A 22,766-nucleotide genomic window follows, 5' to 3' on the forward strand; every position below is an offset into this window, starting at 1 on the left:
AAGTGTTATTCTAAATAATTTTTTTTAAATAATATATCCAAACACAATATGACCTTTTGGTAAATAAAAAACAATTTCCTTGGCCATGCGGTAGCACTCTGTCCAGCAGCAGTTCAATTGCAATTAGCCGCAGCTCCCCCAAACCCCCCAATCCAAAAAAAGAGAGGAAAGAAAAAGGTGGAGCAAAATTCGACTAGAAAGACGTTATAGTGTGGCCCAAGCATATATAATTTGGTTTTGTTGTTAATTTAGGCCCTCATAACGTTTGCATATGAGTGCAATATCGGAAACGATTACTAGTAATAATGAGGAGTGAGCAGTAGTGCAGCAGCAGAAGTAGATTATGGCGATCTCAGCATCCTCATCAAGATGGAATAGGCAGCGTCCGCAGCTGCTGCTAGGAGTCCGGAGGACTCATCGCAGATGGCCCCCCTTCCTCCCCTTCCCCTCCACCATCAGAAGAAACATCGTCTTCCGATGGCTGCTCATTGCCCTAGCATTTATCGCCATCTTACCACCTCTTTTCTTCCATTTCAAGCTCCGACGCTTCCATCAGGTAACCGCGTCCTTCATTTTCACTAGCATTTGTTTTCAAGATCCAAACTTTGACCAAATCTATCTCTCTCTCTCTCTCTCTCTTTTCAATGGCAAGATGTTTCGGTTAGTCGCATTTTTATTTCTGGAAGATTAAGCAAATCAAATTGATAATTGATCTGGAAAAAATTGGTGCTTTGCGAAAAAGAAACAATAGGGGAAAAAAAAGTTACTGTAGTTTTCATGAGCACTATATGTTGCTTTGTACTACTATCAATTACTAAGCAGAGCATCATAATCTGATCGCATACATCTCCAAAAACTAATTCTTGGTATCATCAGACAATTATTATTACGTATTATTTTTGTGGTGGTTGTTTTTGTACTGGAGTTCATAAGGCACAACAATAATTATGGAAGGATACCTCTTACTGTTGTTGATTCTCCACCATGAATAATAGATTTAAAGTAGTACCAAATGCGAAGCATTTGTCATTATGTTAAAGTCCTTGATTGTGTTGTATTGAAGCTAACACTAAAAGGCAAAAGGACTATGTTAATATTGGTCTTCGATTTCAAAATTTCACCACTTCTTTGCATTAACTAAATCTGCAGACTAAATTTGCTCTTGGAAATATAACTCGTGAATTTTTTTTAACAGACAGTTGAGTAAATTCTTATGGCATCATCTTTATAAGGGATGAGATTGTAAAAGACAGACTTGGCTAGGGGGTGTTTTATATAATTACTTAAAATTAATGTATTAAGTGCTTTTTTCTATTAAGCTTGTGTATTATTAAGAACCACCTAATTTGTATACAAAATTTTTAAGTGAAAGTTGTATCACTTAATTGGCTGAATTGTTGAACAACTGTAATAAATTCATCCAAAAAAATTATTGCACGCACTCTTAGACCCACACACACTCTCTCACACACCGACACTCTCTCCCCCGCCTCCGCACACTTTCACACATATTAAATACTCTCTCTATTTAACGGACGCACTTCACACATACACACTCTCTCTCTCTCTCACACACACTCTTTCTCCTACATGTACTTTTTTCAGTAACGCACACTTTTAAACATAATCTCTCCATCAAATACACACTCTCTTATACACACACAAAATACACTTTCTATATTTGCAAGCAGTTTATTGGGGTCAAAAAGTCATATTAAAGAAATTGATAAAATATAGACTTAAAACCATAATATTACTATTCAACCATATAATACACGTGAAATAAAATATTTCAATTTGGTCTTCGCATTTAGCTGGTTAGCAAACAGATTTGACGTTGTGGATTCAGCAAATTAAGACTTTAGTAATTGAGTTTCAGTCTTTAGATATCAGACTTCAGTTATGTTGATGGTTACTATTGTTGGTCTTTACTGTTGACCTCCTTTATGCAGATGCAATTTCGCAGGTGCCGTTGGCTTAGAAATCCTCCTCTTGTATGTGCTCATGGTGGTGACTCCTCCAAGGCCTTCCCTAATACAGTAAGCATAACTCCACCCCCATCTAATCACAATTTTTCCATGGTCCCAAGAAGTTGGTGTCTATATAATGTTTAGACAATATGACCATCTCCATTTTTATCCCCTAATTTGGTCAATATGAAAGGAATTCTTGTGCTGATCCAAATGACAAACATTGTGGATGAAAAATAAGGAAGGAAGAAGAGGAGGTTTTTTAGTGTATAACCTAGTAGCTGTAGTCGGAATCATGTCTCACTCCAAACTGCTGGAAACCTGCACTCTTCTGTAGCACGTAAAAATTGCCATACCATAGAAGCCAACATTATGTGCCTTTTCTTAACCATGTCGCAGGACACCTCCAAAAAATGTTTCTTTTTGTTATTATTCATTTTCAATTTATCAGAAACTTCCAAAATGCGATATGGCGTTTTTCCTCCTTTTAATTAATTCAGTACATTATTTATTTTTGGCTTTCTATTTGAATTAGATTCAGAGAAGGTCTTGAATTGTGTGCTTCACATACAAGGACAAGAGAGGAGAAAATATATGGATTTCAAATTGAAAAAAGAAGACAAAAAGAGATTTGTGTTTTGAGCTTGAGTCTTTATTTTTATCTTTGATTAGATGGATGCATATCAAACTGCTCTTCGTTCTCAAGTCGATTGCATTGAAATTGATGTCTCTCGTTCTTTGGATGGGGGATTGTTTGCTCTTCATGACAGGTATCTATGAGCTTTGATTCTTTGAAAATGGTTAAACTGTTCTCAATTTCATGGTGGATGTATGTTTGAATTCATTGGTGATCACTATGTTGCTATTTCCTCAATTCATAGATTTTCTGGTTGCCTGTTTCAGGCAGATTTATTGTATGGCACATCTTTTAGCATTAGGTATTAGTTTTTATTTTCCTTCTTTGGTAAGCTACAGAATGATGACATGAAGAAATAAAATGGTACAACTCTCTGAGACAGGACTTAGTACATTTGCATGGTAATAAAGAAGATGCTGGAAGGAACTTCTATCACAGTTCTGTTCATGGTGTAGGATATGTTCTCCCAGATTTTGATAAGCTCCGCTTACAACAGTCTTTTTTTTTTTAAAGGTGGATAGACAATTCTGTGGGTCAAAGGTGAATGTGAAAACCCAAACTAATTCATGATCATTAAAATAAACATGCATAGTTCTGAGCTACTTAAAAGGTTTCACTCGGAATGATGAATAGGTACTTGAATGTTGTGCTTGAAGAAAAGTTGAAGTTATATCATTATCGAAGAAAGAAAAGTTGAAGACATATTATCATTGAAAATTTTAAGAAAAGTTGAAGATATATCATCATTGAAGAAAAAAATATCGTGGCAAAGTCTATTAGCATTTCAAATTGCTTTTTGGATTACTAACAGGGCAAAGTGCATTTGCATGTGTTACTTCTTCTTGCACTGTTGTTAACAGTATTCTCATTTTCATTTTATGAATCTGAGAATCAAAACATCGGAATAGTAGGTTTCTTATGTTCTAGCATACTGGGCACATGCTGCTAAATAAGAAGTCTTTCATTTTAAGCAGTTTGAAAGGTTAAAAAAATCCCCCTCCCCAGCTTTCTTACTGATTTATTAGTGTTGAATCTGTTTCTTATATACTTTGATGTTTTGGACCAGAAGCTTAGATAGAGAGAGATGCAAGTTGCAAACTCAGAAAGGATTGGATATTTTCACTGGAAAAATGCATCAAAATGGTAGAACGTAGATGAACTATTTATTACCACTGATGCTAGCAGCTATATTCTTTCTGTTACATGTGAATGGACAGAAGAATTTGCAGATACATGAGTTGTTTTTACTGTGATTTAACAATGACAGATTGGGTAATTATTTGGGATCATCTATTTATCGACATCCTACTTTTTTCACTCAAAACTGTATGGGAAGTTGATTCTCACATATTACAGGCAGGGATTTGCAGCGAATATTGGGGAACAGTACGTCTAGAGTTGGATACTTGAGTACCAAAGAGGTGTGAAATGTTCTTTTTGATTAATTTAAAATTTTCTAACATCAATAAGAATTTACAGTCTCTGGGTATTTTTTTATCATCAAAACATACTTGCATTCTCATTCTTTTGGGTTCTTTGGAATTGAACCTTTGTGATATCTTTGGAATTTATGAAGATTTGGAACTTCAAATTACCATACTGTATCTGCTGCAAGCTTACATAGTTTGAGCATGGTTTCAAATGTTTGCTTGTTTTTACTAGTTACTTACTCTAATAACGAGGTGTTTGGAATATAACTTCTCTTCGTCTAACATGTTTCTTCAGAATTCCTTACCATGTACAAAATGTTTGAAGTTTGTGATAGATATGTAGAAGCTCACTTTCCAACTCTGAGATTGCATGTTTCCTTTCCAATTTGTATTTGTCAGTCAAGATGCCAAGCGACTGCATATACAAACCAGATCATGTTTTAGTTTGTGATTGTAGATTCAAGAACTGGTTCCGAACCAGCATCTTGCAATGAAGTTTCATGATCTATCCATTCCTACAATTGAAGATGCATTGAAGGTAATATGAAAATTTGCTTCTCCTCCTGCCTCTCTCTCTCTCTCTCTCTCTATCCCCTTTCTTTTTCTGCTATGAAGTTTGGGAAGTAGTTCAGGAAGAGGAAATGTTTCCATTTTCTCAGCTGCCATTAAAGAGGAAAATTTTTGCTACCTAGTATGTCTACTGTCATTACAATCAATTGGACGTCATAAGACTCTTGCTAATCAGAGGAGAGTCCTGGAATATCTTCATAAGTTTGGCTTCTTATGATCTTTAGTTTGTATCTGGATCGGTTCGAGAAGTAATTCTTGATGCAAAAGTTGGGCCTCCATCATACGAAAAAGGACTGGCACAGGATATTATTTCTCTGGTATGTTTAATATCAAAACATGCATAATATGTTATTCGTGATGCTTGATATAGTTCTGATAGTGTATGTTCATTTTTGCTGGTAATATTACCTAGATATAGTGGCTGAAATTGAGAAGTAGAGGAAGGGTTTGCTTGATTACTGAGTTGCGAGTTATAGCAGTTGCTAAGCAGGTGGAATTGTTGGTTTTGGGGCATTCTGTGGCATTTTAACAGAAAAAGATCATTAAATGAATGTATGTGGTCTGAAGACTATCTGCCTTTGGCATTCAGGCAACATGGTTTTTGGCTGTTATTTCCTTTTGCACTATCGACATGATGAGATATTACTGAAATTATGAAATTGGTTTGTTATGCATCAAGCAAGACTTTCACCGACCGGTCTTGACTAATGCTAAGTTTACTGCAAATAGCTAAATTAAGATATTTTGCTGTCCTAGGGACTGGGAACATGAAACAAATTCTTCCATTCTTTCAGCAAACTTGAGATTGCATCCCATTACATTCATGTCATTTCGTTTAAATATATTGTTTTTTATTGCAAACATGTCTTTTGTTGATCTTTCCTCTGCAATTGCATTAACATTCTGCAGCTGGAAAAGACAGTGTGTAAAAATTGCCTTGTATGGGCCAAAAGTGACACTCTAGCAAGGGACTTGATCAAGCTATCAGCTGATGTTACGGTATAAGCTCGTTTAACTGATTTACTTTTTCAATTTGCTTTGTTTAATTTCATAAGTTTAATGGAGACTGCTGTCGTGCAATTGGTGGAACTAACAACCATGCATTTTTACTGAGACTAATAAACCAATCAAAAGGGTACCCAGTCTAATAGTTTCCTGCTCTTCTTTCTGATATTCAATGCTTACTGGCCCCTTTTCTTGTTTCTTTAGCTTACCGCCTTTCGCTGTCCTGGCAGTGAATGAACTTTTAATCCCTCATTCTGATTTTTCCAGTTACCTGTTGAAGTTGGGTATGGTTCCTCACTTCTACCATGCGAGACATTCTATGTTGCCTGACTTGCCCGTTCCTGCCAAGCACACTTATAATTTTGCAAACCCTAACCAGGTTGTTGCCTTGCTAGTTCCCATCTAAAATTCCCATTGATGTCTCAGAGAATATCTATATGCAGTGGTTTGGGAGTGGGGTGCTTTTAGGCAAAAGATTATCTCATATTGTCCTTACTGGTACAGAGAATTCGGTCCTTTTGCTCTTGAAGCACTTCTTCTTAAGGCTAAAAAGCTAAGCACGTTTTGCTGTGGTTATAATTACGTAGAGTCCGCAATGGATGTTGTGCTGAATGATGAAAATTGGGATCATGATATATGGTGGTTTGACAGGTGGGCTACATTGTGATGATCAACCCGTCAACTGGAACTAGAATGAACTTACTGAGGATGAGGGGTGCTGAAGTGGTTGGTGTTTACCACCCTTTGGTTGATGAGAAGCTTGTAAAAATTCTGCATGGGTATGTTTAGCTACAGACGATAGTTGGCATCTTTACTTTTTGATTTCTTTTTTTACTGCAGATTCGGATGCAGCCAGTCTCAAATTTCACGGAGCTCGATTTTTGTGGGATTAGTCATAATTATGTGACCTTAGATATACTTGTTCTGTTGTATGTGCATGCTAGTCCTGTCCTTGTCAAAATGTTGGAAGACTCTTTCAATGTACTAATACATACTTATTGTAACAGGAGGAAAAAAAAGGTTTACGCCTGGACTGTGGATGATGAGATCTCCATGCAAAAAATGTTATTTGAGCACGTTGATGCAGTGGTTACTAGCAATCCCACATTGTTTCAGAGAGTTATGCAGAACATGAGAACAGAGTGTCTCGAGGAAGGGTTTTCTTTGTCATCCTGAAAGTCGCAATAGCTGAATGCATGTACTCTGCGTGTTGCAGATGTTACTCTTATTATGTAGACATGGATGCAGAGTATAAAGAGAGAGCGGAGTAGGAAGTCATCTGCACAAAAATGCTAGTAGGAGTTGTTGAATAATTTTTTTCGTACCTGCTGAACCACGTTAGCTTGGTTAGGTTGTGAATTCCCTGAAGCAGGTTACAGAAGGAGGTTTGCCATCCTAAGTTGTTGCGAACTTGGACTGGTGATGCCTCCTCCTCGCATGAACATGAACTTTTAAATTTTTGAGTGGGTTGATTTGGCGTGATCCAAATGAACTTGTGGGTAGACATACAAATAATACATTTTCTTGATAAGAATAGGAAGAGAGTTGATAAGTTTGTCGAAAGAATGTGAGAGGAGAGCAACAAATGATGAATGATGGGATAAAAATGTGATTATGTTGACAGAATGCTAACCAATTGCAGAAAAAAATTGTTGGTCCATTCAGTGTTAGAGACTTGAAAAAGTACTGCTACTTGGGATAGAGAGCACAACCCAAAAAAAAAAAAAAAATTATAACTTATGGTGGACGCATTAGAAACAAATTCAATGGTGTTACGTAAACTTGCAATTGATGCTCATCATGTATAACCACTGGGTAATGGCTCAGTGGCCACAAGGAAGTTCCTCTTTGGGTTGTAGGTGTGTAGGTGAGGGTGAGAATCTCACCTGCAGCGAAAAAAATCTAAGATTGTGTCATATCCTTTCGCTTGTCTCTTCAGAATTGTTAAGACAGTTATAGTGTGGGTTTTGTGCTAGCAGTAGAATGGATGGTGGTTGGGTTGGGGGCAGATTGTTATACTGATAATAGTCCCCAGTAGAGGCTAGACGAAGGGGAGATGATATTGATCGGTGAGGTGCTCACCGCTCACTCACGGCGTCGTTTAGTTGATTCTGTTTGTCCGCTAAGTTCTTCCTTTCCTGCAAGCAACGTATCGCCCGCGGTGGAGGTTTGGTTGCTGCTGTTGCTGCGGTGGAGGTCTTGATTCTTGAATGGAATGCTGTCTCATCTCTTCCCTCCCTGACTCCTCTGTCGACTCAAAAACTGATCGATTCCCCAAAAAAAAAACAACAAACAACAAAATCTCAGCTTTTCTTAGCTCCAACATCACACGCACTGCCTCTCTCTCTCTTCCCCCCCCAGCAGCTAAACATTTCTGGGATTTCAGACACATTAATAATAGAAACTCCATCCTCTATATATATATATATATATATTCCCCACCCAAATTGTTTCCACAAATCTCCATAGAAGCTTTTATTTGTTGCAGCGCCCATTTCATTTCATGCGGCTTTCTGATTCATCCCCGGGATCTGCCAAACTCAATATAAATTCATAACCTTATCCTCTGCCATTTCTGATTTGTAATCTCTTCTTCCCTACTCAAGCCTACACCCCCACACACTTGTATCTCACCATTCTCTCTCTCTCTCTCTCTCTCTCACTATGTATATTATATACTGAAAAGAAGAAGAAGAAGAAGAAGAAATACTAGTAGCTGTACAGCTACTAATCATTTTAAAACCATAAAAGAAAAAAAAATTATGGTGAGCGACGCCAACACCAACGTCTTGAAGCGATTCAGAATCGGATTGCTTCCTTGGTTCCGTAAAAAGCTACTCGATCCTCTCCTCCATATTCTCCGCATGTAATTCCACTTTTCCATTTCGATTTCCCATCTGTTTTTTTCCTCAAAGAGCCTACCTTGCATAGCTTTTCTTTCTTTTTACCAATCCATTGCTCTAATGAATCGATTGTGTGTGTGCACCAAAAAAAAGAGAGAATAATCCCGTTTTGCAATCAATTAGAGTAGTAGTTTTGTGTTTTCCTTTCCTTTTCTGTTGGTTGGAGTAGGAATAATTGGCTGTTACCTGGTGTTTATGTATTAGGGGAGCAGAGCCTAAGCAATTGGCCTTCTCGGCCGCACTAGGCATTACCCTTGGTGTCTTTCCCATCTGCGGTATGTTTCCTCACCTCCTCCTACCCTACTTGTTTGCTCACTTTAATTTTGATTCATCCTGCTCCAACATGATTTTTTTCAAGGGATGATCATGTATTACCTGCATCCCCCTTTACAATCAATACTCGAAGCCTTTAATTGTCCTTATATACTGCATCATGTATCTCATTGTTGCGGCCATCAAAACATCAAGGATCTCCACTACACAGCATGTTCTCTGGTTCATAGTTCCTTGCTTCTTCCCTTCCCACTTTTACTCAAGTAATTATCCTCTGGAGGACCCTCAAACTTTCAACGTTTCAAAATTGCGCTGTTGAGCAAGCTAGTGAATGAAAAATTTTGCATTTTCCTGGAATGTATATGGTTTGTTTGCTGCTGCAGTTTAATCCGACCACATTACCTTGTGCGCGTGCTGTTGTTATATTCCATAATCTCAAACTGGATTTTCTGCATTTCTTTCCTTTTCGGCATTGCTCTCTTTTTAAATATAGTTTATTCGTCATACTCGAGAGTACTTTCTTCTTAGTGAGGAACTTGGTTGCATTTTTGACTGATTCGCATGTGTTTTAATTCGTTTCATGGGCCCTGCCATGACTTCTGCTGTTGTCTATGTTAGAGAATAGGTAAATTTTCATTCCTCGGGTTAGCAACTCAATTCTTGGATTTAATCTTCTTTTGCAGGAGTCACTTTTTTCCTTTGTGGATTGGCTATCGCATTACTCAGATCCTCATGTCATGCGCCAACTGTAATGCTGGCTAATTTTGTTGCTACTCCAATCGAGCTGAGGTTTAATTATTCTTTTCTAGTTGGTAATTTTTTATTTTACCCCCTTGCACTATATGGATTGAAGAATATACAGATTCCCTGCCCCCTTTGCCCTTTCCTGTTTAATGTATTTTCGCAGGAGGCCTGTGGATTATGCAGTGTATTTTTTATTTATTGTTTTTTAGATTTCCCATTTTTGAAATCTTCCTGGACTGAACTATGTAACTTCCTATTCAAATTTCACATCCTTTCTGATGAATTTGCCTGTGTGCCCAGTTTCTGGTAATGTGCTAGATTGACTTGAATAGCATTTTAGGTGGCAGAATCATGTTATTGAACTTTGTCTTGTTTAATGCATTTTTGGGACTATTGCATGCACTGATGATACCTCTGTTTTCTTTAACTGTTAGACATCTAAATTACATGTATTTGAGCAGAATTGTGCTTGACCCAAAAATAGAACACGACTCAGCAGGAGTGACTTAATCTTTACTATCTTGATGTTTTGGCATTCTTCAAAAACAGTCACTTTTGCCTTTCTTTTTTAGTTTCTTTTCTAAATGGCTGCTTTTTCCTACAAATATGTATTTCATAAGTTTGAGATGTTGTGCCCTTTTGAAGTTGAAAGCAACAATTAGTAAGTAACTTCATGCAGATTAGCCCTTGTAGATAATTTTTAAAAAAGGAGCAAAGGAGATTCAGAGGACTGGAAAGAAGAACAAGGATGGGAAATAAAAGCTAGAGAAATTGTGAAAACTATAGAATCCTAAGAGGGTCATTTGGAAGGAGATAATTGAGTCATTTTGGCAATGGTAAGAAATGGCAGAGAAGCTTTATTCAACTCCATCGAAAAATCATAGTAAAAATTTGCAAAGGCCTGCATAGATGAGCATGACTTCTTGACAGGGAATTGCATAACGCATTCGTTGTGTATCTTGACAACAAAAGGACTTAATACGTATGGACCTTACTAATCTAAAAGCTGAAATAAATAATGGAGTACTGCAGGTGCTGTAAAGAATCTTTTCATCAAATACATTATGGATCCCTAACATTTGGTTTAGAGTTAGCCATTTACCATACTTTCTGTGATTTCTTGACAGTCACCTTTCTGTGTTTTGCAGTCTGATAATTTTTTTCTTGCGCTTTGGTGAATTCATCACTGGAGGACCTCACTTTCCTCTAACTTCTGATGCATTGAAGAAGGTCTTGACTGGTCAAGCTTCAAGAGAAATCTTGCGGGGCATCTTCAATGCGGTGGGTAACTGACTCGGCATTTCCAAGCTCATCTTTTATGTCAGCTTGTGGATATGTTGTTTGTGTATGTAGTCTGTTCATTTTATCTACCTAGCTTTATCTATCTGTGGATGTTGGGTTGTGGATTGATAAATAGATACAAATAAGTGGAAGTTTTTCTTAGCCTCTTCCTTTGCCCCATAGTTTGATGGTAGTACATATGGTTAATGTCCTTCGTTAGGTATCTGTTTGAAAGCCCTTCAATTTTGACAAGTGCAACGACCTCTACCAAGTGAAAAAGTGAGGTCTAAATTTAAGGTGCCGGCATTTCCTATTATTAGCCTTAATCTCTGATCATTGATAGGAAGTGGTGCTTCAGTCTAGTGGTACATGTGCCTAATCAGTGTTGGCATGTTCTTTTGCAAACCATAAGAGGGTGTATTGGACAAACATTCTTTTCAGGCGCACTTAATTTCTTCACTGGACCTTTCTTAGACAAAGAAAGAATTTCACACATGTTTGACTGCTGAACTAGTTGGAGATACATCAAGTAAGACGACCTCATGTAATTCTTCTTTTCCAACATATTCAAAGTTTAGTTGAAGAAACCAATTGCTTTTGAGCTAGGCCCTTTTCTCATGATTGATCATTGAACTTTCTAAATTTGTTCCATGTCCTTGTTAGTGATCTATGTATCAAGGGAAAAATCACAAGGAGTAAACAAGAAAAGTACTAAGAAATTGCTGTCTCACACTATGCAAAGAAATTGCACTTTTATTTGCAATGGCTTAGGCTTTTCATTGTAACATCACGCTCTTTAACAAATGGTGTGTGCAATAGATAATAGTTCTGTCCCAGAAAGTTCCATTTGGATCACATCTTTAATCGGTCTTGACTCATCTGAGAGTGCCAAATACCTGGGGGTTGGTTTAGTCGATTTTTTATAAACCCAAGACTTGAGACTTTTCTGAATGGGCTGCCCATCACCTTCTCTTTTGAGGAACATTGACCTCGGTTCTCTTGAGGTATCTCTTAAAGAGTGTCTGGCTTGACATCATGCTAAAGTACTTGATTCATTTTAAAAGCTGAATCAAGTGCTTTGCATTGTTGTCATTTTTTGGCCAATATTCAAGCGCACTTGTATGCAGGCTGAAGACTGAAATTGGTGGAGCCAAAAAAGGGGGTGGTTTCGCACTGATAGGAGGATTTTTGATGTTTCTAGTGGGAGTATTGCCAGTGTTATCTGGACATCTTATGCCCTGGGCAATCCAAATTGATAACCTTATCCAAACAAACTTGGCTCTTAGATTTGCTAATCTTTAGTTGTTTTTTTTTTTTTTTTTTTTTGCGATCAAAGCTGATGCAAAAATTGAATACTGAAAGGCCAAGAAAATTTGTTTGCTCAGACTTGTGATCGAGTCTGATGATATTATTGTTATTGTGTTGCTGCATTGTTCACATTGCTTACAGTTTCTATATCGTTGTACCGGTGATGATTGTTTCAGCTGTTAGGCTGGCTTGTGGCCGCGCCCTTCATCTTGGGGACCCTCTATGTATTGTTCTTGCCATGCTTTGCCTTCTTGGTGCGCAAATTCAGCGGTGTTCCTACCAGCCCGAAGCTACCGCTCCATTCCAATACAGAAGCCAGGCTTAAGGTAAGGGATGTATGACGGTATCAAGGCAGAAGATAAAGTTGCTGACTGCAAGGAGTGATGCATCGGCAACTCCAGTCACGGTGTTGTACATACAACTAGGAATTTAACCTCTTTGTGCACTAGTATTACTGATTGTAGCTGTTAAATTATGTATTTTGTTAAAAAAGCATTTGTGCAGGACCTGCAGGTAAACACACTGTTTACTTTTTCAAGGAAAAAAAACGCACACACACACAGTTTACTGATGATGATTTTACTTGTTGCAATCCTGACAGTAGTATTGGAAGATGTGAGAAACATCAATTGTGTTTGGATTGAGAAGATTTGAAATAAAATAATTTATTGCATAAATTTTAATTATTTTTTTTTAAATTATTTTTTTATCTCACATACGTCATATCACAAAATGCTACAATAATTATCTTAAATAAACTCCTATTTAAATAATATTATATAATAAAGAGGCGAATTAATAATAATTAATGTTTAAACCAAACAAACTTTCTCAAAGAAGTTTGGATAAGGTTGACTGTTTCTAGCTTTTTGCTTTTGGCTTTTGGCTTTTTGCTTTTATAAGTATACTCCTACCACTGTTAGCTAAGAAGGAAGGTTCAAACTTCAAAGGGCCGGGAGGAGTAAATACCAAACCCAAAAAGAAAAACAAAAGTAAAAATGATTTTGGAACCCCTCTGTTTGGAATTTGGATTGGGCTTTATTTTTTCAAATTTATTTGCTTGCATCATCATTATAATTTTCAATGTACCTTTTTACTTTCTCAATTATTTTTTTATCTCACATACATCACATCACAAAAAGTGCTACAGTAAAAATATCTCTAATAATTCACAATCCAAACAGACAAATTATTATTATTGTGTTGACTCTTCTTGGGTTGTTTGTCCTCCGGCTTCGCTTCTGCATCATCAATACTGATTCGTGCATTTTCCAAGCGAATATTGCTAATGATAGAAATGTAGAACTAACTCACTCCATATGACAAAAGCTTGAAAGTGATTGGCATGCCAAAGCATTAGCTGCCCAACAAAATTATTACTCCATTGCTTTTCTTTTTCCGAAAAGAAAAAAACACTTGCAAAATTAAGCAAAGAAAATATGCTGAGCCTGAGAGAGAAAGCAACACACTGTCGACACTAGTTTGAGTGTGTTTGGATTACATAGTATTTTTACTTTATCTACATGTACTGATTTGCTTGCATCATTAATATATTTTTTAATTACCTTTATATTTCACGTGCATTACATTAAAAAAATGTTATAGTATTTTTTCATAAAATTATTTCAAATAATTTACTATCCAAACACACTCACTGCATGACGGGTATGAATAATTGAATACCTTTTGTGTTGTGGAATACTGGAGCCAACCCCCCCTCCTCCCATTAGTATAATCTGATCCATAACATAACATAACAGATAAGTTTGTGACTGATTAACATAGCAATTGTTTATTAAACTAGTTTGTCAGCTTTGTTTGGACAGCCATTTTTTCGTCGAAAAATTATGTCGTTTTTCGTGATCATATTTTCCTATTATCTTTTTTCCTCATATACATCAAATCGTTACAGTAATTTTTCTACAAAAAATCCTAGAAAATGCAATCCAAACACGAGTTGCTAATAAGTTTGCTGATTTGTTTAGGTAAATTGGAGACTCCATGCAAGCCAAAACAGGCATGTAGATGTAGTTGGCACTTGGCACTTGGCACCTGGCACCTGGCACCTGGCACCTGGCACCTGGCACCTGTACCATCTATCCATCCATCCATCATAACCCCCTCCTCCCCTTGGACTCGGGGTACGGACGGTTGCAGGTGCAACCGTCCCAGGCGGTTTTGGTCATTATCAACTGCGCGTAACTTTCTTTGTACATCGCGTAATTTTTTTTTCACAGGATGTATTTTCACAATAGATAGTGATGAGCCCCACACTTGACGCGAAAATCAAGTTACATGGTATAATTTCAGCCGCACAAAATTTTGAGGGCAAATCTTGGCCCTTAACCGTGCAGGGACGGTCATTAGTGACGTCCCTGCCCCAAATCCCCTCCCCTTACTCAGTTGTCTAGTGTGCAAAAAGTCAAACAAGAAAAAGGTCGGCGTAATTCGTTTTGTACTTTTTGCGGACACACTGTACAGACTAGAGGGAGGAGTTGGCTGCTAAGAAATAGTACTGTGTCGTAACACAGCAGAGAACCGTTGGTGCCCAGATCTGTTTCTATCATCAGCTCCACCCCTCACCCCTCCTCCCATCTTCACTTTACCTGCAAACTAAACACGCACACACACACACACACACACTCTCTCTCTCTCTCTAATATAGCATAGAAAGCATTTGGTCCCCCGGGAGAAAAAAGATGGGGGGGGGGAGCGCACAGTGGGTGTAACCGACTCACTAAATTCAGCATTCTACTATTGACAACATGTGAACGAGAGGTTTGATTTCCAAACCAAGAACCAGGGAAATTGGTTGCTGATACAGCTCATAGTAGTAATTATTATGTCTCACAGTGGACGAGGTGGCGGCATAGGTGGAGGTGGAGGTGGTAAGACTAGTATTAGTAGATATTCGGACCCACAAGAAACAGCTACATCTGCTGCTGCTGCTGCTGCTGTCGTCGGAGGTGGTGGAAATGCTTCTTCTTCTTCTTCGGCTGAGTTGAGACTCTATCAAGCTTTCATTTTTTCTGTCCCAATCTTCTTCACTTTCGTCCTCCTTTCCTTGTTCTACTTGTTCTATCTCCGCCGTCGCAGGCTTGATTGGCCCTCTCTCACAATGCCCGCCTCTTCTTCTTCTTCTTTCCGCTCCTCCTCCTCCTCCTCCTCCAGGGTATTTTATTCATCTCTATCTCTATCTCTATCTCTACCTACCTGCCTGCCCCACTCACTAGTACTACTATTTTCTTTCTTCCTATCCGATGGGCTGGAGCTTGCTTGATTGTAGTAAGCGTTGGAATATCAATTAATTTTGCAGGCTGAATCTGGGGGGCTAAAGAAGGAGGTCAGGGAGATGCTGCCCGTGATTGTATTCAAGGAAAGTTTTTCCGTCAAAGACACGCAGTAAGTGCTCCATGGACTTATATAATTTTTTTTTATTCCTCCGTCAACCAAATTGCCATTATCAATTACTAGCACAAACACAAAGTACAATATGCCGTTCAATTTCTGGCCGTTAGTCATTGAGACCACTCTATGTATAGCTTGTCTTCCACTCTATGAAAAAAAAAAAAGGTTAATAACACAAAATCAACAGTAGAATCTGCTGCTATAGGTTAGTGCGCTGCTATGACGACGTAATTGTTCTTGTTATTGGGATGGTGGTAAGAGGAGGTGACTGAATGGTTATAGGTAGAGATTGAGTTCGATAAGGCTCAGTGGTCATGTATTAATCTTATTACATTCTTGCAAAAGCTTAATAAGTTTGCAAGCTTCAACTACAATAATGTTTCTATCTCAAGCTCAACAAAATTGAGGGCGTGGGCTTGTATGAAGTTGGTTGCCCACCAATACTCACAGTTCTATCTATGTGACTTTTGTCCTGTGCAAAAAGTAAGGAACTTTGACCGCTCGTTTCATTTGAGGACTGCAGCATCACGCGAATTGCTAGGTATAAAAGAGGACAGAATTTTTACCTACTCTTGATTTGGAAATCAGGCTTTGGATAGCATTTTAGATTAAAAGTGTAGAGCCTTAAAATTACACTACTTCAGAATGTAGACAGACCACTTCTTTGGAACATCATCCAAAAGTTTTGTGATGCGTAGTTCCTCAGGCATCTATATCTAAACAGAGAGCTTTTAGTGTCGTCATTCCACAGTTGTCTCAAATTCTAGGCATTATCCCTGGTATGTATGACTTATAGGTCTTTGGCTTAAAGAGCTGCTATACCCCATGTAATGCAGGAGCAACAGAGTAGCGTATTTTTGTTGCGATTCGACTTCTCTTTTCTAAGTGTTGACGCTGAAATACTCTTTGAAGATGACTGCATAGTTAATTATCAAGCATTCATTTCTCAAACAGGTGAAAATAAAGAAAATATCTCGCTTCCTCAAACATGGAATAATATCCATCCATGTTATGACCTTTTCTTCTACATATAAAGCCTTTTGATTGTTTATGGCACGTGTTCTGTCCCTTGTCCTACGTCAGCTTGGCCTGCTGATACTTAAATCAATCAACATGAGTGATGCGCACAAATAAGCTTTTGATGATTGATTAGTGGAGGCTACAAATGTGGGGTTTTAGGTGTTTATTCCAAGGCAATTTGTTTCCACCTGTTAGATAAAAATCAAGAAATTATGCTCTCCCTGTAATGTACTATTGAGAGGTGTGTGTGTTTAAGCTCATCCTTGGATTTGGTGGATAAAGGTTGAAATTCACTAGTACTGTAGAGTACATTCATTGCTTGAACAAAATTTAAGAGAAATGAAAGTACGATAAGGCAGATCTACCTGTCCTAAGATGACCGATAAGCACATCATATCATGGTAGTGCCAAAGCCGAGTAACGAAATGCTCCAAAAAAACAGAAGGCTCCAGGACTGCATGCCTACAAAGTACATCATATCGCACCAGTACCAACTAGCGAAACTCGTTGAAAAGTTGTCTTGTTTTGTGTGACAGATGTTCAGTGTGCCTCGGGGATTATCAAGCAGAGGAACGGCTTCAACAGATACCTGCTTGTGGACATACATTTCACAGGGATTGCATTGACAGCTGGTTATCGACTCATACTACGTGTCCGCTATGCCGCCAATCCCTCCTCGTGTCTGCTAAAGCATCAATTGAAGCACCTGATATCCAGTTAGCAAGCCATGACATATCTTCTAATATTCCAGATGGTGGTGAATTGTCTCCTGAAAATGGCTCCCGCCCCTGTGAAGACAGCGGCCAAGATAATGATTACTGCAACACTGGTGAAAGAATTCTGACAAGACGCAGTGAAGAAGAGGAAGGGGGCGTGCATAACATAGATGATGATACAGAAATGATGAGGAGTAGTAGTGAACACTACTAGAAAGGCGAATTGTGGGATTGTGGAAGTCACAGGGTTGTTTCTGCTGAAGCAGCTTACTTTTGGAATGAAGTTCAGATATGTGGATCCAGGGATGAAGAAGCTACTAGCTATCCCTCCAGTCCATACAGCGAGGCAGTTGAATTGAAGCCCACCATATTGACTTTGACAGTCCATAGCTGGTTTACGAGCCTTAAAAATCTGAAGCAATTATCTCCCTTTCACAGCAGCTTCTTCTAAGGCAGGACGGCTGAATTGTTATGGATGCAATAAAAAGAGAATGAAAAAGAAAGACATAAATTATTGTTATGATTAAATCCATAGAGAAATTGCATGCCAAGATTTAAATCAAAATATGGAGTGTCTAAGTCCTCGATTGACATTTTAAAAAATAGAAACAATAACTTGTCCTTGGATTTATATTTGGCTGAAATTGGCACTCCAAAGTCAAGAGTTTTTTTTTTTTTACTTTTGTCGCAGTCAGAATTCTCTTTAGAATTAACCTTTCTAAGTTAGTAGTTAGAAGTTGAGACTAGAATGTAAGTAAGTACCGGTGCACAATTATGACGTAATTATCCCAGAGTCACGGTCCAGTAAATGGATTAAGAAATTGATAATGGCAGGCAATTGCATTGCAGTATAGCTAAATATAAACATTAAACGTAAATATTATATCCATATTTCGATTGCTATTCTCTAAAGAAAAAATTTTAACGTTTTTTATTAACACATTTTTTAATCATTTTCTTATTTTACGTATATCAAAATCGCTATAATATGTGTATATATATATTTATAAAATTTTCAAAAAATAGTAATCCAAACGGGACAAACGTGCAAAAGAAAACACAATAAATTTTTTCGCTTCAAAATTTGTTTCAAAAAATTATTTTAGTGTCTTAATTTAATTTAATTTAGTAATGTCTATATTGCAGGGTGCAATTCCGCAATTGCAGAGTCGGCGATCCCATCGCATGTAAAAGAGGCAAATTTGGGGGCGAATCTACTGAAAGTGGGGTCCGGGACCGGGATTTAAACAGTCAGAGAGATATGCGTGCGGGTACCGACTACCTTATCTGCCTGCTACTGTTATTTTCATCCAATTATTGGCTTTGTTAGATATATACGCGATTCTCATCACCTCTTCAGCTCTCAAGCAACTCTCAGGAGGTCACGGGGAGGTTGTTGCCGTTTTGCCAAAAACTAGTTCTGAGGTAGGTGTTCTCAAAGACTCGAGAACTTTTTTTTACCTCTTTTTTCTTTAATCGAGTTTTGTTGAATCATCGTTTGGATAATCCCAACTATTTCTTAAGCTGGTTTCGTAATTTGGGTTTTTTTTTAATCGGTTGTGGTTGTTATAAGTTGCAGGGATATAAGTTTCGGGAATCCAGATCCCTTGAATGGTTTTCGGTTGTATTCTTGCGTGCCACCTCCTGTTGACAATTTGTGGGCTGCTATTTCTCTCTCGAAATCTTGACTGCTTTGTATCCTTCCGGACTTCAAAAAGCTGAGCTTTGTGGCGGGCTAAACTGGAGTTCGATTTTGGCCCTCCTCCTTTACATTATTCTTCTTCTTGAATATATAGGGCAATGTTGAGAAATAGTTTAATTTTGTACTAATGGGATCACTTCACACCACTGTTCAATACTGCTGCGTGTCAAAGGGTGATCGAGTTGTCTACTCTTATAATGGCGGAAACCCTGAAATTGACAACTTGGCGGTATTATGCTTGGAGAGAACCCCTTCTTACCACAGATGGTATTTTCAAACCATGGCTAAAAAGACTTTTGGGTTTTTCATGGAAGACGGCTATGTGTATTTTGCCATTGCTGATGAGGGTTTAACTAAAATTGGGGTTCTTAAGTTCCTCCAACATTTGAGGGATGAATTCAAGAAGGCAACTAAGAAGGGTTCGACTAGGAACCTGTCAAATCTCAACTCAACCTGTTTACAAGACCAACTAGTCCCAGTTATTCGTCATTTAATTGCTGTGTTGGAAAATGTCTCTAGGACCGGTGCTGCTGAGCAGCAGCTAGGAGAGACTCCTCCCTATCACGCCGCTGAGCTCACTCCTTCACCTAGTAACCACGGACCTGGCACATCCGAAGCTGGGGCTTCGACAAAAGCCCCTTTATTGGGCAAGTCTAGCAAACAAGAGAAGAAGAAGATGAAGGAACATGTAATTGGTATCAGGGATATTGAGTTGGAGGAACACCGTAAATCCACAGAAAGAGGAGCTAGGGTTGATTTGGGAGCTTTGGACGCTAACAACCAGGGTACATCAGTTTCTCCAGTATCATTGCAGAAGGATTTTGGTTCAATGAGGTTCAGGTCAAATTCTCTAAATTTCCGGAAAAGATGGTGCCGTCAAGTGAGGATTGTCCTTGCAATCGACATAGTGCTGTGTCTTGTGCTATTTGGGATTTGGTTAGTGATATGCGGGGGTGTTGAGTGCATACATTGAAATTCTCTTTCATGTTTTTGTGCTGAAATCAGAATGTCCCCACTCAGAATGGATGATAATGAGAGAGTTTAATTTGTTTGTCAAAAGTGCTTGTCAACTACTCGGTCCACTATTGTTGGCTATATTGCTACAGCTAATCTAAGGGCGTCGATACTTATGGTACAAATTGGATTGTAGCTCTTTGCATCTGAGTAAGAATCTCCCTTGTATATAGCATACACTGAATATCTAGAAATGCTAGTGCTGGCTGCTGTATATGGTAGGAAGTAATTGTTGTTGGGATGTGTTCCAAATTTGTTGGGGTCACACACCAGTTTTCTCAATGAACTCTTGGACTTTCTTCCAAAATGGCCCATGCTTCTTTTATATTTGTAAAAATGCATTCCACTTTATTTGGTTCTTGTCTTTCAGTTGAGAACAAATGCTGCATGTCATCTGGCTATATTTTTGCGATGATATTTGTGTCTGTTGTAGTAAATAACTCAAGAGAAGAGGAAGAGGAAGATTAGGAATTAAGCCTCATGCGCCCCCCCTTCCCCCACCTGTTCGTGACCCTTACCCGAGGATCACTCACCCCACTCTCTTAGCTCGTTCAGGAGCCCTACCTAGGACTTCTTCACTAAAGGGACACTAAGAGAGTGTTAGGGAATTAGAAATCTTGGCACTGGTATTCAGTATCTGAATGAGTATCAACTTCAAAATTGAGCTACCTCTTGCAAGAAGATGAACCAAAAATACTTTGATCATTTTTAGACATCACAGTTCCCTTAAAAGCAAAAGAGAAATGCTATCAATGTTAAGTCAATATCATTGCTATTAAGTTAGGCATGTGAAGGTTTTTTGAAGGAAAATGGGAAATGAGAGGCACGAACATCATATTCTTTCTTTGTTGGGGTGAGAGAGAGAGAGATCCAGGTGGGGGGGGGGCATGGGTAGAAATATTCAAATAGAAGTTGCAGCATAGACCATATAAGAAGATTGCATGTCAGTTGGATGCTGCAGAAAACTCAAGTAAACAGATGACGTTGAGATATAGTGGAGAGGCAGAGTAGACGGATGAGAGAAATTTCATATGTATATGCTTGACTACCTTTTTGGGGTGCAAATTGATTTTACGATACTGTCTAATTATTTGGCTTAAGCATTTGAACTATGCAATTCATTCGCTCTCCAGTTTAGACAGGTTAGTAGCATCTTCCATTTTCGCGAGTCAGGAGAAAGTGGGGTGGGGGCAGTTGAGAAAGAACTTCTTCCCTATCAATTATCGTTGTGAAGCAGTTTGAATGAGCTGATCCAAATCTGGATGCGGAGATCTGAGGAGCTACTAAAAACAGAAGATGTCCCCAGTATAGGACCACTGGTTAGTATCTGCATAGAGTTTTTAATGGTGGGCAACCTTAGCCCTTACCGTTCCTTCCTTGTGTAAAAGGTACATAAGCTGGGAATTTAGCCATCAGGAAAACAATAACAGTCTGTGGCTTGAAAAATCTTGTCGGCAAAGGGAAGTACTATGACCTGAGCATTGAAAGCTTAGTTAAAGTTCGACTAGCAGAAGCAGATCTTATGTAGAATCTTCTCTATAAAACTATTTTGCCAATGCTCACTTTGAAGCGAGAAGGGATACCACTCTGCAGTTAGTTCTTTAAGATTCTCTCATCTCCATTTCATTTCTTACCATAAGAGATACCTGGATTAGTTGCCAAGCTCTTCCTGCTGCTGCTTTCTTCTCATGGTTGATCTAGGCAACGGGTTGCTTGTCCAGAAAGAGCATCAGAAGAGGTAATACTTATTTACAGCATTCGACTCGCCGTAGTAGTTTGTAATTCAGAGCGGCAACGCATTTGTATGCACTGTGCACCATCGTGGTCTCTCTCTCCAAACAAAACTGCTATTGAGTTATAGTAGTATTACCTTATCATCTGACGGACCCTAAAACTTTTTAAACTTTTATTTTTGTTTTGTTAATATACAGCACGTTTCATTGACTTCATATTCAGATGTGTTCATATTAAATTTAAAATTACCGGAGCAACCGCAGATCAGGCTTATAGCGAAAGCAGTCACTAGGCTAGATGATACAAAATGGTAGGAGAGTTTTGCAGTAAGACGAAAATTTGGTTCTTGGATGACCGCCTTCCAAGTATGCCAGTTTGTTATAGTACGCAACGGGAAAACCATTTTTTCTTTTTAAGTTGTAAAGTGCTCCCAGATTCCGTAATTTTACTTAAGGTGGATATACTCACTGTGGAGTTGCTGGCAGGTTCAGTTGTGTTGAGAGTAGGACTGCAAACGAGTCGAGTCGAATCGAATTTTGGACTTATCGAGTCGAACTCGATTTAATAACAGGTAGGCTCGAACTTGACGAGTCAAAAAAATTGAGCTCAACCTCGACTCAATCAAAGAAAAGCCAGGTTGAGCTCAAGTCGACAAGACTCGCGAGTTGTAGCTTGATTTCTGACTCGCTAGCAGCTTGTAATGTAGCTCGAATTTCTGACTCGTGAGCAACTTGTTAGCTCGAGTTTCTGGAAAAGAATCTAATAAAAACAACAAATAATTATTTTTTCTTAATAAATAATAAAATATTAGAAATATATATGTAATTTTACTATTAAAATAAAAATTTTAATATATATATATATATATATATACTCGAGCTCACGAACCGAACTTAATATTTTAAGTTTGAGTTCAAACTCGATTTCAATTTGGCCAGCTCGAATTGAACTTTGACTCGAGTTGTTCGATTCGTCTGCAACCCTAATTGAGAGAAACTCGATACAATTAGTTTCTTATATTCTTGGCCCAGGGAGGGTAACGCACCAATCG

General features: G+C 38.3%; 4 protein-coding genes across 5 annotated transcripts; all 4 read left to right on the forward strand.

Moving 5' to 3' along the window:
* Window positions 1-81: 81 nt before the first annotated feature.
* Window positions 82-7,100, forward strand: LOC113711911 (glycerophosphodiester phosphodiesterase GDPD4). The gene is made up of 9 exons (XM_027235148.2): window positions 82-556; window positions 1,953-2,039; window positions 2,643-2,740; window positions 3,968-4,028; window positions 4,495-4,575; window positions 4,832-4,924; window positions 5,517-5,606; window positions 6,264-6,391; window positions 6,620-7,100. The coding sequence occupies exons 1-9, from the start codon at window positions 344-346 to the stop codon at window positions 6,786-6,788; spliced, it is 1,020 nt and encodes a 339-aa protein (XP_027090949.1). The 5' UTR covers window positions 82-343; the 3' UTR covers window positions 6,789-7,100.
* Window positions 7,101-7,282: 182 nt separating this feature from the next.
* LOC113711912 (uncharacterized) lies at window positions 7,283-12,798 on the forward strand. The gene is made up of 5 exons (XM_027235154.2): window positions 7,283-8,478; window positions 8,720-8,790; window positions 9,472-9,577; window positions 10,681-10,813; window positions 12,298-12,798. Exons 1-5 carry the CDS (start codon window positions 8,375-8,377, stop codon window positions 12,460-12,462), a joined length of 579 nt encoding a protein of 192 aa, XP_027090955.1. The 5' UTR covers window positions 7,283-8,374; the 3' UTR covers window positions 12,463-12,798.
* Window positions 12,799-14,648: 1,850 nt separating this feature from the next.
* Window positions 14,649-17,896, forward strand: LOC113711050 (RING-H2 finger protein ATL7-like). The gene is made up of 3 exons (XM_027234190.2): window positions 14,649-15,293; window positions 15,438-15,523; window positions 17,086-17,896. Exons 1-3 carry the CDS (start codon window positions 14,964-14,966, stop codon window positions 17,477-17,479), a joined length of 810 nt encoding a protein of 269 aa, XP_027089991.1. The 5' UTR covers window positions 14,649-14,963; the 3' UTR covers window positions 17,480-17,896.
* Window positions 17,897-18,549: 653 nt separating this feature from the next.
* Window positions 18,550-20,288, forward strand: LOC113712978 (phytolongin Phyl1.1-like). 2 transcript variants are annotated; one of them, XM_027236664.2, is made up of 2 exons: window positions 18,550-18,690; window positions 18,839-20,288. In XM_027236664.2, the coding sequence occupies exon 2, from the start codon at window positions 19,095-19,097 to the stop codon at window positions 19,938-19,940; it is 846 nt and encodes a 281-aa protein (XP_027092465.1). In that variant the 5' UTR covers window positions 18,550-18,690; window positions 18,839-19,094; the 3' UTR covers window positions 19,941-20,288. The 2 variants fall into 2 exon arrangements, with proteins under 2 accessions (XP_027092465.1, XP_027092463.1); XM_027236662.2 differs by having other exon boundaries at window positions 18,552-18,690; window positions 18,845-20,288.
* The last annotated feature ends 2,478 nt before the right edge of the window (window positions 20,289-22,766 follow it).

Source organism: Coffea arabica, chromosome 10e, assembly GCF_036785885.1.
Source record: "Coffea arabica cultivar ET-39 chromosome 10e, Coffea Arabica ET-39 HiFi, whole genome shotgun sequence".
Taxonomy (NCBI): Eukaryota; Viridiplantae; Streptophyta; class Magnoliopsida; order Gentianales; family Rubiaceae; genus Coffea; species Coffea arabica.

What these genes read in the sequence shown, in the direction of transcription:
- LOC113711912 (XM_027235154.2), top strand. Translation starts at nt 8,375, where the DNA reads ATGGTGAGCGACGCCAACACCAACGTCTTGAAGCGATTCAGAATCGGA. An exon ending in TGGTGTCTTTCCCATCTGCG is followed by an intron (nt 8,791 to 9,471) that starts GTATGTTTCCTC and finishes CTTCTTTTGCAG; the next exon opens with GAGTCACTTTTTTCCTTTGT. An exon ending in GCTACTCCAATCGAGCTGAG is followed by an intron (nt 9,578 to 10,680) that starts GTTTAATTATTC and finishes TGTGTTTTGCAG; the next exon opens with TCTGATAATTTTTTTCTTGC.
- LOC113711050 (XM_027234190.2), top strand. Translation starts at nt 14,964, where the DNA reads ATGTCTCACAGTGGACGAGGTGGCGGCATAGGTGGAGGTGGAGGTGGT. An exon ending in CCTCCTCCTCCTCCTCCAGG is followed by an intron (nt 15,294 to 15,437) that starts GTATTTTATTCA and finishes TTAATTTTGCAG; the next exon opens with GCTGAATCTGGGGGGCTAAA. An exon ending in TTTTCCGTCAAAGACACGCA is followed by an intron (nt 15,524 to 17,085) that starts GTAAGTGCTCCA and finishes TTTGTGTGACAG; the next exon opens with ATGTTCAGTGTGCCTCGGGG.
- LOC113712978 (XM_027236664.2), top strand. Translation starts at nt 19,095, where the DNA reads ATGGGATCACTTCACACCACTGTTCAATACTGCTGCGTGTCAAAGGGT.
- LOC113711911 (XM_027235148.2), top strand. Translation starts at nt 344, where the DNA reads ATGGCGATCTCAGCATCCTCATCAAGATGGAATAGGCAGCGTCCGCAG. An exon ending in TTGTTTGCTCTTCATGACAG is followed by an intron (nt 2,741 to 3,967) that starts GTATCTATGAGC and finishes TATTACAGGCAG; the next exon opens with GGATTTGCAGCGAATATTGG. An exon ending in CACAGGATATTATTTCTCTG is followed by an intron (nt 4,925 to 5,516) that starts GTATGTTTAATA and finishes AACATTCTGCAG; the next exon opens with CTGGAAAAGACAGTGTGTAA.